The sequence below is a fragment of the Triplophysa rosa genome, linkage group LG25, assembly GCF_024868665.1.
Source record: "Triplophysa rosa linkage group LG25, Trosa_1v2, whole genome shotgun sequence".
Classification (NCBI taxonomy): Eukaryota; Metazoa; Chordata; class Actinopteri; order Cypriniformes; family Nemacheilidae; genus Triplophysa; species Triplophysa rosa.
The window spans coordinates 17,429,049-17,446,682 of NC_079914.1; the positions used below are offsets into that span (position 1 = coordinate 17,429,049).

A 17,634-nucleotide genomic window follows, 5' to 3' on the forward strand; every position below is an offset into this window, starting at 1 on the left:
TTCTTTCGTTGTTGTAGAGACGAAGAGACCTAGAGGACGACTCTAAATGCTTAGAGAGAGTGATCTTGGGTGTAAAATGATAGAAGTTAAATTGAATCTAAAGCACACACCACTTTGTCACGCTCACATTGAAGGGCAGACCTAGTGAACACTGTGAAGGGTGCAGGGCATTTCTGTCTCGTGTGTGTAATGAGATTTGGTGAGTGACAGCTATGTTAGCCTATCAGCGAGTGTGGCATGTTATTTAACGGGTATTGGTTGTAGCCTGGTATGCGTCACGTCCGACTTTTCTTTTTTGCGCTGTAGCATGCGGCTACTTTTGTAGTGTGAGTGTACTCTTAATGTTTCTTTTGATATGTAGCGTCTTTTCCTTTGCTCTGGTGTTGCTCTGGTGGCCCTCCGTGCTGCAGTTGTGGGTTATGTGACTGCTCATCGTTCAGGTATGTGTATAATGAGCTGGTTATTGCATTTATTTACTCGAAGTGGCGTGTAACGTTTGCATGCTATAGGCATGGTTCCTTACATCCTATTGTGCAAGCGGGTGAAATGACTGAACCTGTAAATACACGTGAGGTATAATCTCTTCTGGTAGGTGCTTCACGCACAGCCTTAATTTTGAGGGGGGGTTACTAATATTAGTATTAATTTTTCCGTTTTGTGTTTTCTTTAGGATTCTCCCTGTCGTTCTATCGTCACTGTTTGCTGCTGTATCGTCTCTTCGCGCTGCTAAGATCTGTCGCGTTGTAATGTGTCGCTGCCTGGACGCCGTTATCACCGCTGCTTAAAGGGAACCGCTCTCGTTTGGATACCATACGCTCTTAGAGCCCGGTTTTATTTTTCTCTACGTTTGTAGAGAACTAATGCGTTGCTCTTTATGAGCTGTTTCTTTAGTTCTCTTTATTTTTGTTTCTTTAAGTTATTTGTGTGTGTATATATATATATATAAATTATTAGTATTAGTATTAGTAGTAGTAGTAGTAGTTTTGGTTTGTGTTCATGTTTCATTGACTGAGTTGCCCGCGTGGCTCATGTGACCAACCTGAAATCTTCTGGATGTGACATTACGAGTATTCTTATTGTAGCTTGTTTTGTTCATGTGACCAATTATCGGCAATCCGGAGCTGTTTGAGGGTCGCATGTGGGTAACTAGTAAATTAACCTGATTATTTTTGATTGTTTTATAATTAAAGAGGTTTTTGTCATTAGTTATTTATGCTTAATTGTTTTAAGTTGATTGGTTGTGTTGTACTTGGCAAAGCAATCCTCAAGTCCGCGTGTTCAATCACTCAGGAGAGTAGAAATTCTCCTCTAAAGATTTATTCAGTCAAACACCACATGAATAAAGCATACAGAGCTCTGGGTTCGTCTGTTCCTAGTTACACAAAACTACTCGAGTCTTGTGTCAGGAACTCTGCCCTGCTCGTCTCTCCTCAACCCAGTATTTATAAACGGACACAAAACAAGTTCAGTTTTCGAGGCGGTCTCTTCTTCAGAAATCAGCTGGTTTCTTGTAAGCCTTGGTAAGCATCAGTTTCAGTCAGACTGCGCTGGTTTTAGTTCCTAATTCTCTGCAAACATAATCTATTTTGGTTATCACATGGGTGAGGCGCCAGACGCACCTCACATAAGTCACAGAAAAATATTGTTCTGTACATTATTTATCAGACTATAACCTATGAGTAAATGAATAATGAAAATAATGACAACTGTAACATGTTGAAATATACTCATCAGTTGTTAATTACATTTGATATTTGCAGGAGCCCCGGGGTCCCACGGGTGAAAGGATCTTGTCCTGTGGTGGTGGTGCTTCTTCATTCAGTGCCGTGTAACACTCAGAGTGTGTGAATAAAGTGCACATTTACGCACTTGGCAGATGCTTTTATCCAAAGTGACTTAAATTGCTTTATCCTATACATTAATACATAGGCATGTGCAATCCCTGGGATCGAACCCACAACCTTGCGTTGTTAACGCAATGCTCTTACCACTGAGCTACAGGAAAGCTATTGGTTACAGTTCCACCTTTGGGAGCCCCAGCCCTGTGGTTTTTTTTAATTTATTCAAATTAGTTTGTCTACTTTGTGTTCTCTGCTTTCTTATGGAGTGGTGGTGCTGTTGGCGTCCTCTATTAATTGACTGTCTAGCATATTTTTTTATCAATAAAGATGTGTATTTTTATATTTACCCACGTCTCATGCCTACCCCTTTTGAGGGACTGAACTTGTGTGTCTTACATGGTTTAAAGTATTTTCCCTGGGTGCAAGTCCTGGGGTGGCGTAGTCGGGTTCTCTAATTGTTTAAAGCTTGGGCTTGTGTCCCAAACTGGTACCGCTGTCACGTGTTTGAAACCCTCTTGAAGTTAATGTTAAAAACAACATGCATGACATTTTGTTACGAGCGTAACCTACAACTCCATCTGATGTTTGTCTTCACACAGTTAAGATGTAACAAATGTTTCTTTTCCTATAAAAGTCTTTGTTTCTTTATTTTAGATGTATTCCAGCTTCGGTAAATTAAAAGTCAAATTCATGTGCAAATGTAATGGAGCAAATGTAAATGTCTATGTTGGCTCCTCATAGAGAAACCTATCTATCTTTAAAGGTTCTATACAGCAACTTTGTCAAATGGTGCTAGAACCATTTACAGTTGTCTATAATTAACATTCAAAAAAATAAATGTATGCGAAGACCTTGTATTACCAAAATATTTGAAATGTATATGTGAATATGTTCTGTTAATAGTGACTTTGTTTTATAATAAGTAAACCTTTCAAGGGATATTTTGTACCAGGGAATTAAGAGGGAAAGTATGCAAGTACCCATAATTGAATATCTTTGACCAAACCTGTTTACAGTGATTGGTTTCTGTTTCGGTTTTTACTGAAAACAGTGTTTGATTACTGACGGCAACAGGCTTGTCATAGGCATGTGATGATGGTGAGTGTATACGTGACACATTATCGTCTCCAACACAGTCTCAAACAAACATCACCGATTTCACATCATCTGTTCTGAAGTCAGTAGCATGCTCATCTTTTCTCTCCTCTGCTTATCCTCCTTCATTTTGAATGGTAAGATTATTTTGTCTATGGCTTCATTATTTTACTTTTCAATTGTTGGATCACAGCTTTCAATTTTTAAAACATGAGTAAATTTTATACTTACAATTTACCTCAGATATGTGTGTTTGCGTTTTGTAGACAACGATGACATAAAATAACCATCTTTGGTTCCACAAAGAATCATGCAGTCAAAGGTTCTTTAAAGAACCACCTCTTTTTTTTTACCACAAAGTGTGAAATAAAAAGGTTCTTCGGATGTTTAAGGTTCTTTATGGAACCATTTAGAAAAAAAGGTTCTTATATGGCATCGTGAAACACTTTTATTTTTAAGAGTCACAAAGCAGTGTGATCTGCCTAAAATAGGTCGATTGGGGAAATCTTTGGGTTATTACCCAAATGTTGTCATGTTCTAAGGCGAAAGAAACTCAGACAGGTTTGACATGACAATAGATTTTAGGATGAGTAAATGTTGACAGAATTTTCATTTTCAGTTGAATTGTCCCTTCAACACCTACAGTCATTAAACAGCTTTACACAAAACATTGACTGACGAGTCAGACAGGTTTATCCAGACATTAAGTCTGTTTTTATTCTATGTTTGGTAAGACATTCATGTGGCATTTGAATCGAGGCTTCGTTGCTTGTATTGAGCAAAAATGGGTATGCCGAAAGAAGCCTTGATTCGAAACTTATGTTGTTAACGGAGAAATCACGTGACCATTGACAAAACAAGCTTCAGTTTCTGCTCAGTCACGTGCGCGTTTCAAGTGTCAGAACGTTCAACCCCCCCCTAGGTTTTTTATGAGTTCTTTGCTTTATTCATGTTTTAGTCACACATAATACTATATAGATAGTATTATATGTATATATATTATATATGTGTGTGTGTGTGTTTGATTATGTCCCAGATAGCACAGGTACGTCTCTAATACGTCTGCTAAAGATCTGGAAAACATCTGCTGCTTAAAAACATCTGCTAAAGATCTTAGAAAGAGCAGTTGTACATCCATTCTAAATCATACACATCTGACAGACATCTTCTAGATGTTTATTGCAAGTAACATTATAATTAGTAAACAAGACAACAATCCATAATTTTTATGTCACAATATGGTATAACCTAACATGACCAACAAATTCCCCAAGTTCAACAGTCTAAAATGTTAATATCTAACAACAGGTGTCTTGGCCATACCGCAAGCATTCACGTGGATTCTACATTAGTATTTCACCTACATACAGTTTTAAACGTTAAACAGCTAAAGATGAAACCAGAGGATTCACTGACAGGATTCTTTCAACGTTGTAAGGGGTGGTGTCTTAAAAGTTTCCTGACTTGATCTAATCCCTGTCTGGGAAAACACCCCTATATCTTCTTCAGTTGATCTCTTTATGTTGTCAACAGGGTTTTCAATGTCAGAAGAAAGCAAGAAAACCAAGATACATCGACATTTGTTTTCCTGTCCACAATTCTTTCCTGTCGTTTTTTCTCTCCTTTTCTGAGACCAGTCGTGATTTAAGTAGTGCTTTAATAATAATAGATTCTGCTGTCCCTCCTCTCCAATATGCACATTACTCTCATACTGCGCTCGACTGATTCAACTCATGTCTCTTAGGCAGACCCTTCAAGGTATCATGGAGAAGGTCACATCAGCTGATCAGTTTTCAATATACACAACCTTTCTGGTGCACTGTAAAAACTGGATTTTACTGTTTTTACAGATTTTTTGAAAAAAACCGTCAAATTACAGAAAAGATAGTAAATTTACAAGAATAACACGGGGAATGTAATTTTACAGGGGAAACCTTTATTTTACAGTTCACTTCAGGCGCCCCAGTTTTTTTAAGATTGAATTTTTTAGTTTGTGAAATACGGTCAAAAACTGTAAAATTACAAATGACGACACGTTTACAAGAAAAATGGGGAAAACTATTTAATATCCTTATCTATAATTTTACGGAAAATAAATATTTCACGGTATATTTCTGTTTTTCCAGTTGACAGATTTTTTTACAGTGATGTATTCAGTAAGGCATGTGCAATGAGGTCATGTCATTGTTATGCAGACAATACACAGCTTTACCTGTCATTTCATCCCTTTGACTCATTTCATCCCTTGCCTTCTAGGCATCTCGTCCTAGACGTCTGGTGGAATGAGCTGCCAGCCTCCAGATCAGCTTAAACCACCACAACCTTCAAGATGCTCTCCACTGTCTAGCTTTGATTTTTTTAATCTCTCACGTTTTTCAGCTTTCCCTTGATTTATCTGTATTTCCTACTTGTAAGCGTTGTGTTGTTTACTGTGTTTATAGTAAAAACCTGACAGCTTTGATTACAGACATTGCATATGTTTATAACAGCTCATAATGGACATTATGTAAGTGTTAATTTTGTGCGGTCATAAACTTGGATTCTGTTTGTGTTCTTCAGGTGCTGGTAATGCAGAGGAAGGGACGTCAGTGTCAGCGACTGTAGGACATTCTGTCACTCTACACACTGATGTCATCAAACACAGAGATGATCTGATCGTGTGGTATTATGGGTCTGAACACACTGTTATTGCCAGAATCAACGGAAAGGCTGGAAGCACCATGTTAACTGACGACGAGCGATTCAAAGACAGACTGAAACTGAATCATCTGACTGGAGATCTGACCATCACACACCTCACATCTCATCACTCTGGAGTCTATAAACTTAAGATCAGCAGAAACCGTAAACCCTCCTACAAGACGTTCAGTGTCACTGTCGATGGTGAGTATTTCACATTCATTTTAATACTGAAAGTTCTGGCTCTTGAAAAATCCACCAGACCACATTACATCAGTATTACTGTGCCACTGTAACTGTGACGTATTGATTTTCTACTAGTCACATGTCGTCACATGATACGACTGCGCAGGTCAAAGTTTCCCAAACTTGATTTTTGGAATGTAGCAAAAATGCAATTTTTTTTTGCATGAGCCACTTTTTCCAGCCTGCCTGACTGAGGCAAAGAAAATGCTTCAACAAAGCCACAAGTCGTTTGCACTGCGCTCTTGTTTTTCATCTGTTGTTGTGGTGCGTTAATCAAATTAAAAAAAAAAAATAAAACGCACTGAAGAAGGCAGTAGCCGAAACATCTGTGTCTTTGTCCTCCAATGATTAAATAAAACATCAAAATACGTTTGTATCTCTGTGAGTGTGAATCATTTCATATGAAAAGAAACAAAGCCGGCATGCTGAAATTAAGGTTCATCACAAACAACAAGATATTATGATTACTGCACCAGATGAAGTGTCTCAAACACATTATACAGACCGTTGAAGCGGCTCCTCCATCTCCACTGTCCATCATACCCATTCAGCGGCTTGTTTCGTGGTCGGTGTTTTCAGAGGTCTGTCATTCACCTCTGTCTCTCATTGAGACGTCTCCGGAAAAGTCCGCTTGCTGTTTTCAACGCTGAGAAAGATGTGCAGATCGATTTCCCAAACTGACCCAGGCCAGGCTCATTGTCGTGCGGTCATAAACTGGGAAACTGTGTCTGTCTGTGTGGTGGTTTGTATGGCTGGTGCAGGTGAAGTGAAGTCAGCGACTGAGGGACATTCTGTCACTCTACACACTGATATTGTCAAACACAGAGATGATCTGATCGTGTGGTATTGTGGGTCTGAACACACTGTTATTGCCAGAATCAACGGAAAGGCTGGAAGCACCATGTTAACTGACGACGAGCGATTCAAAGACAGACTGAAACTGAATCATCTGACTGGAGATCTGACCATCACACACCTCACATCTCATCACTCTGGTGTCTATAAACTTAAGATCAGCAGAAACCATAAACCCTCCTACAAGACGTTCAGTGTCACTGTCGATGGTGAGTATTTCACTGTTTCCACAATATCATTACTGCCTGTTTTTTGAAGGGTTATATTCACCTGATCGCTGTTATTTTTCAGATCAGATTCTGGACTTTCCTGGCATCTTGAATAAAATCTCTCCTCGTTTTTCCTCTGAAAGACCATCACATGTCAAACATTTTGCAAAAGGTATGTTAAACCTACATGACACATGTTAGTTTGAATCTTTAGTATGGTAAGGTCGTTTAACTAGAATCAAATCTCTTCAACAAGAAGCTTCTTCTGCGTCTTATGTTCTTCATGACTGCAGTTATAAAGAAGTTGATCCCAGTGTGAAATTCTGAAAGGTTATTTTTTCACCACTGGTATTACTCTAGTGGTCAGGCGGAAAAAAATATTTGACAAAAAAAGGCAAACTACTAGGGGTGCTCCGATCAGGATTTTCAGGGCCGATCACCGATCCTCGATCACTGAAAGCTGTATCATCCGATACCGATCACCGATTACAGGAGATATTTGAAGCTTTCTCAGTCGCATTATTTATTAAACTATATTTAACAAGAATGTATATCAAGTATTCAAATTAAGAGAAGAGAAAGTCTCATGAATTGGCAAATAAGATATTTACATAAAACAGCCGCCTGTGACATGAGTCCCAGAAACCCTTCGTCTTCCACAAAATATAGTGGCCGTGATCAAAGCAAATGTATTATATACATTTATCATTTATATCTGATATTTATTTATGCTTCTTTACTGTCCTTGCAGTAGGGTTGATGCTTTTGAAATGTCTCTCTCAGCTGAGCAGATGTTCCACTAGACTTTCATTTTAGACTTTATATTTAATGTTTCTGTTGTCGGACACAAAATAATAATCTAATTACAAGCAAATGTTTATGTTCATATGTCCAATCAGTAACAATGACAGGTGTCTGTTAAAAGTGTTTTGTACTCACAAGTAAGCTGTGGTTTTGTCATATATGTGACCCTGGATCACAAAACCAGTCTTAAGTAGCATGGGAACATTTTTAGTAAAAGACAAAAATACATTGTGTGGGTCAAAATTATCGATTTTTCTTTTAGGCCAAAAATCATTAGGATATTAAGTAAAGATCATGTTCCATGAAGATATTTTGTAAATTTCCTACCTTAAATATATCAAAACTTTATTTTTGTGAGTGGATGGTCTGCCACAGTGCCCCTGATTAACAACTTCAAAGGCAATTTTCTCAATATTTTGATTTTTTTGCGCTCTCAGATTCCTGAGTTTTAAACGGTTGTATCTCAGTCAGATATTGTCCTATTCTAACAACTCATATATCTACAGAAAGTTTTATTTTCTACAATATAAGTATTTATTCAGCTTTCAGAATATGTAAAAATTTCAGTTTTAAAAAATTGACCCATAAGACTGGTTTTGTTGTCCAGGGTCACAAATGTGCTGCTTCTGCCACTCACTGAACAGAGAAAACGCAGAGAGAGACATTTTTCCACTCACTGAAAGCTATTATATATCCTAAAAGACGTGGGGAGTGACTGATGCATATGCATCTCGAGTCTCTGCTGAACACATGCGCGTTTTTAAAACAGACCAGGCATTTGAGAGTGAGCTAATGAATAGGAAACACATGTCCCTTCGCGATAGCCTACCTCCTGCCGCTCACAATCACGTTCAGTCCATTCACGATCACGTGCTGATGACACGAAATGATAAAACGGGGAATTACAAATCGCCTTTATTGTAATCCATCAAAATTACAGATTGCCTTCAGATTTTTCCATCACTGATCAAAAAAGATCACAGAGAATTTTCAGTTTCACCTTTAATATATTCATATATTATTTTTATATATTATGCAATATTATACAATCCAACTGCCTGTCATGTGAAATCTATGATGACACTGATTCCTACTGCATTTTCAAGTCTTTCAACTATTGTACTATTGTTGTCTGTTCCTGAAATTCTAAATGTAGAATTGTATTATTCTGTTTCTCTGTTTTAGATTTTACTGCCAATGTGGTCACTTTTAGTGGTGCTTCCAAAGCAAAGCATCACTGTTTTCATCCTGCATACTTACTCTTTTACTTTTTCTGGACAAAATTTGGCATGTGACTAATACGCACCACAGACAGAGGTGGGTAGAGTAGCCAATATCTTTACTCAAGTAAAAGTACAAGTAACTAGAGAAATTGTTACTCAAGTAAAAGTAAAAAAGTATGAAATGAAAAAACTACTCAAGTAGCTAGTTACTTACTTTGTATCTGATTATATAGGCCTACTACATTAAATTAATATTAACGCCAATATTTTAATATTACATTTTAATCAACATTTTTAATTATCATAAGCAGATATCTTTGCAATATACTAGAGAGACTAAAGAATAGACAAACACAGAAGAGACGAGCATTTCTGTACATTTCATCTAGTCCTGATGTCAATGTAGTTTACACAACTTATTTAGAATAATAGACCATAAAAAACTAAACAAAGAGCATTTCCTAAGATGATCTAGAACATCTGCAGTGCTCTCTTAAATGAAATACACATTTTTGAACAAAGCTCATGTTTTCTCGTGTTGTGTCACGTGTGTGTTGTGAAACGCTCTTACTTGTAAACAAACAGTAAACAGTGAACCACACGCCCATCAACAAGTTTTCTTCCTTCTGTTCTTCAAATGTATATTTCTGCAAGCCCACGTCTCTGTGTCTGACAGGTAACGCGCATGTTGCTGTGTCTGACGAACAGGTCGCGCGGGTGCGCGCATATGGCGGGCATTTATCATCGCTGGCAAACAATATGACACATTTGCAGTTTTGATTGTATAGATACAGATTAATATCCACTTCATCCAACGCTCTTTGTGTTCTGCGTGTTCTTAAGTTTCGCGCTACGAGGAGTGAGTAATCCTGCTTCAGATGATTCAGGTCATGCTGCGAACTGAACAAATCATTTGAACTGATTCATTAGCCTATTCAAGTGGTTTTGCCCATTGTTCAATTAATGCTTTCAAAAGAATCGACTCAAAAGAATCGATCACTCGGGAATGCCCGTAAAAAGAGACGACAACCTTGAAATAAACAACGCGTTTTAAAAAGCATATTTTAAAATGAAGGAACGAAGGAACGTCACGCAATGTAAGTTATGTAACGAAGTAAAAGTACAGATTTTCTATTAGAAATTTACTCAAGTAAGAGTAAAAGTACACACTTTTAATTTGACTTAAAAAGTACATATTTTCCAAAATGTTACTCAAGTAAATGTAACGAAGTAAATGTAGCGCGTTACTACCCACCTCTGACAGTAGTATTGCATATTTCATATATTCGAAGAATATTTAATTTGATCACATTTATAAAAGACAGTTACAGCTGTACATACGACCTTGCGGAACTGCAGCACGTGCGCACCCATTGCCAACAAAACACAGACATATGATTCAGTTTGACTTACCTTGTGCAGTTCATGTCCGGCATCTTTTAGCGCTGGCACCACTCCATCTATCAGTCTCAAACCATCTCCAAATCCAGCGTTTATATAACATTCATCACTGAAATGCCGTGAACAAACAAACAGACAGCTGAACTGTGAATGCAGTGCTCTCTCTCTCTTGCTCCAGCTGGTTGATGCGTGGGCGTGCTTTTCTGGGAGAATTGTCCAATAAGGGACAAGACAAGTTGTTACAAAACGGATCCTTCCGAAACCTATGATCGCTGGGGGAGTGTATTGCGCACAGAAACACTACGTCATACGTCCAACTCATTTTTTGACAAGATGACCATGTCAAGCATGAGATGACATGTTTAACATTGAAAGAAGTCAGAATGTTTGAAACACTGTGGGACCACCCCCCAATCCCCCCCCCCCCCTTTAAAGGTCTTTGTGCGATGGGCAAAAGGGTCCAATTTGTATACAGGGGTGTACAGTGGTGTCCTAAATAGTGTTGTCGTGGTAATGTGTCAAACTTTAATACTTTTATTTATTTATTTGGGGGGCTCTTGATATTGTTATAATGTCATGAAATTTCATGTCATTTACTGTAACGTCATTTGATTTTATGACAATTTGAGTTTTATCATGAATCAAAAAACTAAACGACACATTGTCGAGCACTGTTCCAACTTGGTACTTGTAAAGTTGTTCTGTCATGAACGGGACCAGATTCAAGTGCAGGGTCAAACAAAAACTATTAAACTCAGAACAAAACAGCAGAAATAGAGTCAGTGGGCAGTGAGAATAAATACAGCAAGAAGTCCAGGGCCGGGCAGCAGGCACTACCACTGCGATGGGGAAGGAGGTCGTTGACAGGGCAGAGACCGCAGGTGCGGCGGCCTGGACCGCCTGCAGAGGCGGCCGGCAGAGACATTCCTGGTCTCCCACTCAGGAAGAGAGATGAAGCCTGCATGGGCAGCCAGTTTTCCACTGGTGACGCGGTGAGGTCTGCTGAGGGAGAGTCGTGAGAGCCGCTGAGGGAGTGGGCAAGCGGAGACCTGTGGACGCCAGCGGGAAAACCTGAGGGCCGACGGCTACATGCACTGAAGCGGAACAAGACAAGACTGGTAAGTTCAGCTTCTTATAAAATTATCTAGACAAGACTGTGGCAGTGCTAAAGAATTAACCAAAACGGTCTGACACGAGACAGAGAAACGTCTCGGTTACGTTTGTAACCTCGGTTCCCTGATGGAGGGAACGAGACGTTGTGTCGAACCGACAGATGGGGTTCGTCCATCTGTCGGTTCGACACAACGTCGAGAGACCGACAGAAAGGGAACACATGGAGCTTGGGGAATCTGATGAATGAAAGAGGGAGAGGTGATGAACTAACGAGCAGGGTAACAAGGGGTGGCAGTGTGGCACCACCACGCGAACAACGAGCACATGGTGAGCTGTCAAAACAACTCCAACCACCCAACACCGAGACAACAGATACACAGGTGATCAGACCTGGGGCCCATTTCAGAAAGGAGGTTTAGTGAAAACTCTGAGTAAATTAAGCCTGAAATGAGGGAAACTCTGGGTTTTGTGTTTCAGAATGTGAGGTATGTCAAACCTGAGAAAGCGGGGTAACTCAAGCCCGTTTCTAAAGGAGAGGTATCTTATACTCAGAGTCAGTAACCATAGTAACTTACTCTGTGAACCTAACCTGGTCAGGAGCAGGTTTTCTTTGGTAAACCCAGAGTTTCTTTCCATCTCCTCCCCTTTTAAAGCTCAAGGGGTGTAACTCATTCATTCATTCATTAATACAGTCATTCATGGCTCACATTATGATCACACAGATACCATCTCAGTGAGTAATATGTCATATGTGCTTTTATAGAAGATCATGAAAAGGCTGCATTCATTCATAGGGATGTTCTTTGATTTCAGGAGAGCAATTTAGGACCCGAGTGGAGTTTTGTCATTTCCCGTGCATTTATATTAAAACTGTACCACTTTTCTTTACAGTGAAATAGATATATCAAAACTTATCATCCCTCCTTACATCAATAACATCAGCCACCGTACATGTATTACATCAGAGCAGATTCTTTCCCCTTACATGTTCTCACAAATGGAGGATGAGAAATGACTTAATAAAGTGTATAAATTAAGTGCATGAATAAAGAAATTAATAAATACAGACATAAATGCAGAAATTAAACAATTAATTTAGACGTGCAGCCGTTCCTACCCAAATCTGTTCTGAGCAGGGTTCAAACCGGTCTGACCCTGATTGCTATGTAGGAAGCATTAACTACACACCTACAAAAAGGCTCTAAATTTCTCCCAGATTACTTGTTGTTTACATTGTATACGTACGTTTCTTTTTTAAATGTGTTGGATTACGTGTTTAAATAAATATTTACAAATATTTTCTTGTGTTTTTATTTTGTCTCCCAAAGTTGTCTGCATATTATTAAAATAGCCTTTAAATTATAGGCTGATAGAACCACAGAAGAACTTTGAGTTGCATGCTTTGAATGTTGCTCTGCACTCAACTGGAAATGATTTTGATACACAACCCTCATAGGTCTTCATCAAAGGTTAGCATAAATGTTAAGCATCACTTACATTAACAGTTGTTTTCTAGCAATGCTTAAGAATTGTTCACATTAAGTGATAATTATTACAACGTTGATATTTAAACTCAAAACAAATGAAAGCTCATTCATTCACATCATCTTGTCACAGTTACCAGCTGCAGTGCCCTTCATGCTCCACCAGAGGGCACTCTTATCAACACCCAGACTATCATTCACACTACATTTCCCATAAGTCATTGCTTGGACTCATTGTTTAACCAATTCCACCTGTTTCATTCCACCCGTTTTCTCAGTCATTCTTTGTGTTGTGTTTGTTGATTTTGATCCAGTGGCTGTTGAAGTGCAACAGAATCAAACCTCGGGACTGACATGAAGTCACAGCAATGCGAAAGACTGAGAGAACACAAGGACACATGAAAGTTGAGAAGGAAATCTGGTGTATTTATATTTATTTTGAGCTGATCCTAAAATACATGTACACTAAAATAAAAAACAAAAATCACTCAAAAGTCTAAGAGGCATACCTGACGATGGAGAAATACAGCTTTCTTTAAATACCCACTAAACTTTATCCACATGAAGACATCATTTGCATTGAAATCAGGCAAAAATGGGCATTTACTTGCAAGAGAGGAAACGCCCTCAATAGGGAGCAGAATATCTTTAACTCTCAAACACTATTGTGTTTGTGTTTCCATGCGTACATGTGAAAGTGACCTATTTGTCCTCTGCATGTAATTCATCCAGAGAGTAGTGACCACACGTACACCCGGAGCAGTGGGCAGCTATCACTGCAGCGCCCGGGGAGCAAGTAGGGGTAAGGTGCCTTGCTCAAGGGCACCTCAGTGGTTACCCGCCGGCCCTGAGAATCCAACCGGCAACCTTCTGGTCACGAGTCCGACTCTCTAACCATTAGGCCACAACTGCCCCTTATGTGTTGCTTCTGTTGTTCTCGCTCTCCCCTGACACTCTTACAGGATTTGATCGGGTTGATCTGCATCTATGAGTGGTGTGAGACTGTCTTCGTAAATGGGGGTGTCCTACCTAACTGGTGGTGACTTACTATTGTAAATTGGCTGTTGATTCAACACACACACTTGTTTCCATGTTTTATGGGGACATTCCATAGACTTCCATTGATTTTATATCAGGCCTATGATATATTCTATCCCCTACCCCAGCACCTAAACCTAATAATCACACGAACCTTTCTGCATTTTTACATTTGCAATACATATCATTTTGTATGATTTATAAGCTGTTCTCCCCCATGGGGACCTAAAAATGTCCCCACAAGTTCAAAATCTACTGATATAACATTGGGTCCCCACACAGGGATGAATACCAGTACACACACACACACACCTACCAATAAACTTAAAAGTGTTGTACATGTAATGCGTGTGCTCATAAAGACACTTTATTGATAATAATCAACAAAGTGAAGTGTTGGCATTGCCTCTGACACTGTTAATCACAATTCACTGGAGCTGTAACAATGACATAAATACAATACATCTGATAACACAAACTAGGCCTTACAGTTTACTGTAACATAATACTGTATGTGTGAATCTTTTGTCTAAATCCACATTCAAGAAAGAACATTTAAATCTCACAAAACAAATAAAAACATTTGCAAAACAGTCAGAAATACTGTTATTAGACCATCACTCATAGGGAATTGATCATCTTCTCATGACTCCTGCATACACCACATCATCCTCCACCGCACATCTCTGACAGACACACACAACAAACACACACAATCATCAAACTCCCTTATTGAGCTCAGGAATGATTCTCTTTTATTATTAGTCTGTTTTCTGCCCTGTGCCTTGTATTTGGACTGGTGTATGACCTTTTCTCTTTTGCTAGTTTATGGTTCAGGATTATCAACTAACTTAAGCTGTGTATGCGTCCTCAGCCCTTGTGTGCAACAAAGCAGATTGTGACAAACTGAGTCGTGAATGAACTCACCGTTGTATGTTTTTGTCTTTGGCAAAATGTTGGATCTGCATATGTGATCTCCTCTTCGCTGGTCTGAACTGTTTCTGCAACTATAACACTTATTTAACAATATGAATCTGTGTTTACACACACAGTCTGGAAAATGTTAAGATGCACACATGCTTACCATCTTGCTGTCTTTGTCTGTGTTTACTGCAAATCCAGAACGTCAGAACTGCAGCCACGATCATCAGAGGTCCAACAGTACAAGAGATCACAATTAACTGATGTTTATGGTTGGTGAACCACAACTCGGGGTAACTTTTTTCTGATACAAATACGAAAAAATTAATAAATACGTACAAGTATTGTAAATTGACATTTTTCACGTCTACACTTCTCATAATAACATTAAGGTGTGCATAACCTTTTTCAAACAAACCAAATGCCCTAAACAAAATCATATTTTTTAAATTGTAAACCATCTGTAATCTGACATTTTTCCTCATAGCGCACACAAGACAATCTAAAACATTCTTGCTCTTATTATTACTATTATTATTTTTAATGCATTTATTTACATTTAAAAAAAATGATAAATATGATACTTTTGTAACTTGTAACTCACCATAGACAGTAACTTTGAAGTGTCTGGTGACAACAGAAGATTTTCTGGTGATCTCAGCTTTATAAAGTCCAGTGTGTTGAGTTGTGATGTTTGTGATGATGAGAGATCCAGTCTGAGCATCTATCTCTACATGATTCTTCAATCTCTCATTAATAAATGATGTTATATTGGCTTCTCTGTTCAGTTCAGCTATAATCTCATCTGGACTCTGAACACCAAACATCCACTCGATCACATCATGTGTGTGTAGTTCAGTATCAGTGTGTAGAGTAACAGAATGTCCCTCCATCACTGACTTCACTTCATCTGGATCAACACCAAACACACCTGAACAACACAAACAGTTTGTATATTACTATACCATGTGTGAGCAATACACACCTGAACAACACAAACACTGATACAATTTGTGACGTGAAGAGGCTGAAATAAACGTGAATAAAATATTAAGGTAATCCACGCGCATATTTAAGATAGGCTTTATAAGTGATAGTGGCCGGTGCGAATCCCGTAAAATCAGACATCGACCGCCAGAAGTGAAAGCTTTAAAAGATTCAAGAACTCACTCACCGGTCAGATGACACAGACATAAACGCAGCAAAACCATCACACAAATCATATTCTGCAGCAGTGTGTGGGAGAACATAAATAGTATTTGCCCTAATGTGACAGGAAATATCAGGAAATATCAGTATATCTTCCCTGCCGCATCTTTAACACAGCCGCACGCACGAACGCGCACGCACATGCACGCGCTTGAACGCTCTGTTTGCGTGAAACTCCAAGACAGCTGAGGAACGCACATAAAAGCAAGAAACTGTTGACTGTTAGGAATTAAAAGACACACGTGAGACGATTTCTGACATACACTAGTACAGCTTGGCTATAAAAGTGACGTCGATTGCTCTTCATAGGCTACTTGACAATTGATTGAATAAATTGTGAGATCTGTGACTGAGTAAATGTAGAGTTCTGAGCAGAGAGATTAGCTTTCTTCCTTTTCAAACTCACATTGACCAACTCGGACCTTGAATCACCCACATAATTATTAAATGAGAAGTTCACCTTCTGTCATCATTTACTCACCTTTGTCATTTCAAACCTGTATGACGTTCTACTGCAGAACACAAAAGAAGATATTTTGAAGAATGTTGATGACCAAAAAGCGTTGCTCCCCATTTACTTCTACCGCATGGTCACAAAAGCAATGCAAGGGAATGGGGACCAGCTTTTTTTGGTCACCATCATTCTTCAAAATATCTTCTTATGTGTTCTGCAGAAGAAAGAAAGTCATTCAGGTTTGACATGTCAAGAGCGTGAGTAAATGATGACAGCATTTTTTAAGTCTAATCTAGTTCCTTAATATAGTTTAAAAACATTTGACAACTCTTTGAAGTTTTTTTTAGATATGACTTATCTAAAGAAATATCTATTATTATCTAAATATGCAACCCAATATACTTTAAGCCATTCGTATCTAAAGAGCGAGTTCTGTTTGACCTCTGACCCCTGCAAGGAAATTAATTTGGAGTGAAGTGTATAAAGATATGAGTGGAAAATAAGAAACTGTTCTCCAGACAACTACACACACACAAACTGACCACAAACACATTAATAGACGTGTTGTTTGTCCACTGAACAGATGAGACCACACGTGTGATGAGACCACAGCAGTTTCACTTTGACTCACTCATCTGTGTCACATTTATCCTACAGCAATAAATATTAATGTATATGTATGTTCATTTATAATAACTAAACTTTGATTTAGTCACACAACTTGATTTTTGGTTGGTTTAGTTTACGTCAATGCTTGTTTAGTCTCTTTTAAAATGATGCATGATTATGATTATGATTCCACCTTCATCACTCGGTTGTTGTGGTCGAGACTGACTGAAGCATATTCACACCCTGATGATGATGGAAAACTTCTCTTTCTTCAGTAACATATGTGAGTGACTCTTAAACACAGATACGAGCCACAGGAACAATTCACTTGAACTATTTGTCATTTCAATGTGTAAATGAGTCCCTGTCGAGTTTCAGCTGAACTTTATTGTAAGAATGAACGTCATTAGGCTTCTGGTAGGCAAACAAATACAAATAATTAAAAAGAAACTT

The 17,634-nt window shown here is 38.6% G+C and overlaps 2 protein-coding genes across 7 annotated transcripts; one reads left to right on the top strand and one right to left on the bottom strand.

Moving 5' to 3' along the window:
- Positions 1-270: 270 nt before the first annotated feature.
- LOC130549054 (uncharacterized) lies at positions 271-9,394 on the top strand. 4 transcript variants are annotated; one of them, XM_057326203.1, is made up of 7 exons: positions 271-440; positions 510-588; positions 671-3,073; positions 5,496-5,819; positions 6,623-6,925; positions 7,008-7,097; positions 8,915-9,394. In XM_057326203.1, the coding sequence occupies exons 3-7, from the start codon at positions 3,028-3,030 to the stop codon at positions 9,022-9,024; spliced, it is 873 nt and encodes a 290-aa protein (XP_057182186.1). In that variant the 5' UTR covers positions 271-440; positions 510-588; positions 671-3,027; the 3' UTR covers positions 9,025-9,394. The 4 variants fall into 4 exon arrangements, with proteins under 4 accessions (XP_057182186.1, XP_057182185.1, XP_057182184.1 ...); XM_057326202.1 differs by having other exon boundaries at positions 510-3,073; XM_057326201.1 differs by lacking the exon at positions 510-588.
- A 3,604-nt stretch (positions 9,395-12,998) lies between these two features.
- Positions 12,999-16,487, bottom strand: LOC130549069 (uncharacterized). Of its 3 annotated transcripts, XM_057326223.1 has the most exons (5): positions 16,084-16,487; positions 15,514-15,840; positions 15,073-15,213; positions 14,916-14,995; positions 12,999-14,674 (listed from the first exon to the last, which is right to left on the bottom strand). In XM_057326223.1, exons 1-5 carry the CDS (start codon positions 16,157-16,159, stop codon positions 14,624-14,626), a joined length of 675 nt encoding a protein of 224 aa, XP_057182206.1. In that variant the 5' UTR covers positions 16,160-16,487; the 3' UTR covers positions 12,999-14,623. The 3 variants fall into 3 exon arrangements, with proteins under 3 accessions (XP_057182206.1, XP_057182207.1, XP_057182205.1); XM_057326224.1 differs by having other exon boundaries at positions 12,999-14,995; positions 15,073-15,120; XM_057326222.1 differs by having other exon boundaries at positions 12,999-14,995.
- Positions 16,488-17,634: the final 1,147 nt, after the last annotated feature.

Coding starts and splice junctions, on each gene's coding strand:
- LOC130549054 (XM_057326202.1), top strand. CDS start 3,028: ATGCTCATCTTTTCTCTCCTCTGCTTATCCTCCTTCATTTTGAATG. Junction 3,074..5,495: donor ATCCTCCTTCATTTTGAATG/GTAAGATTATTT, acceptor TGTGTTCTTCAG/GTGCTGGTAATGCAGAGGAA. Junction 6,926..7,007: donor GTTCAGTGTCACTGTCGATG/GTGAGTATTTCA, acceptor GTTATTTTTCAG/ATCAGATTCTGGACTTTCCT.
- LOC130549069 (XM_057326222.1), bottom strand. CDS start 16,159: ATGTTCTCCCACACACTGCTGCAGAATATGATTTGTGTGATGGTTTTG. Junction 15,841..16,083: donor ATGTCTGTGTCATCTGACCG/GTGAGTGAGTTC, acceptor TGTGTTGTTCAG/GTGTGTTTGGTGTTGATCCA. Junction 15,214..15,513: donor CTTCAAAGTTACTGTCTATG/GTGAGTTACAAG, acceptor TATTTGTATCAG/AAAAAAGTTACCCCGAGTTG.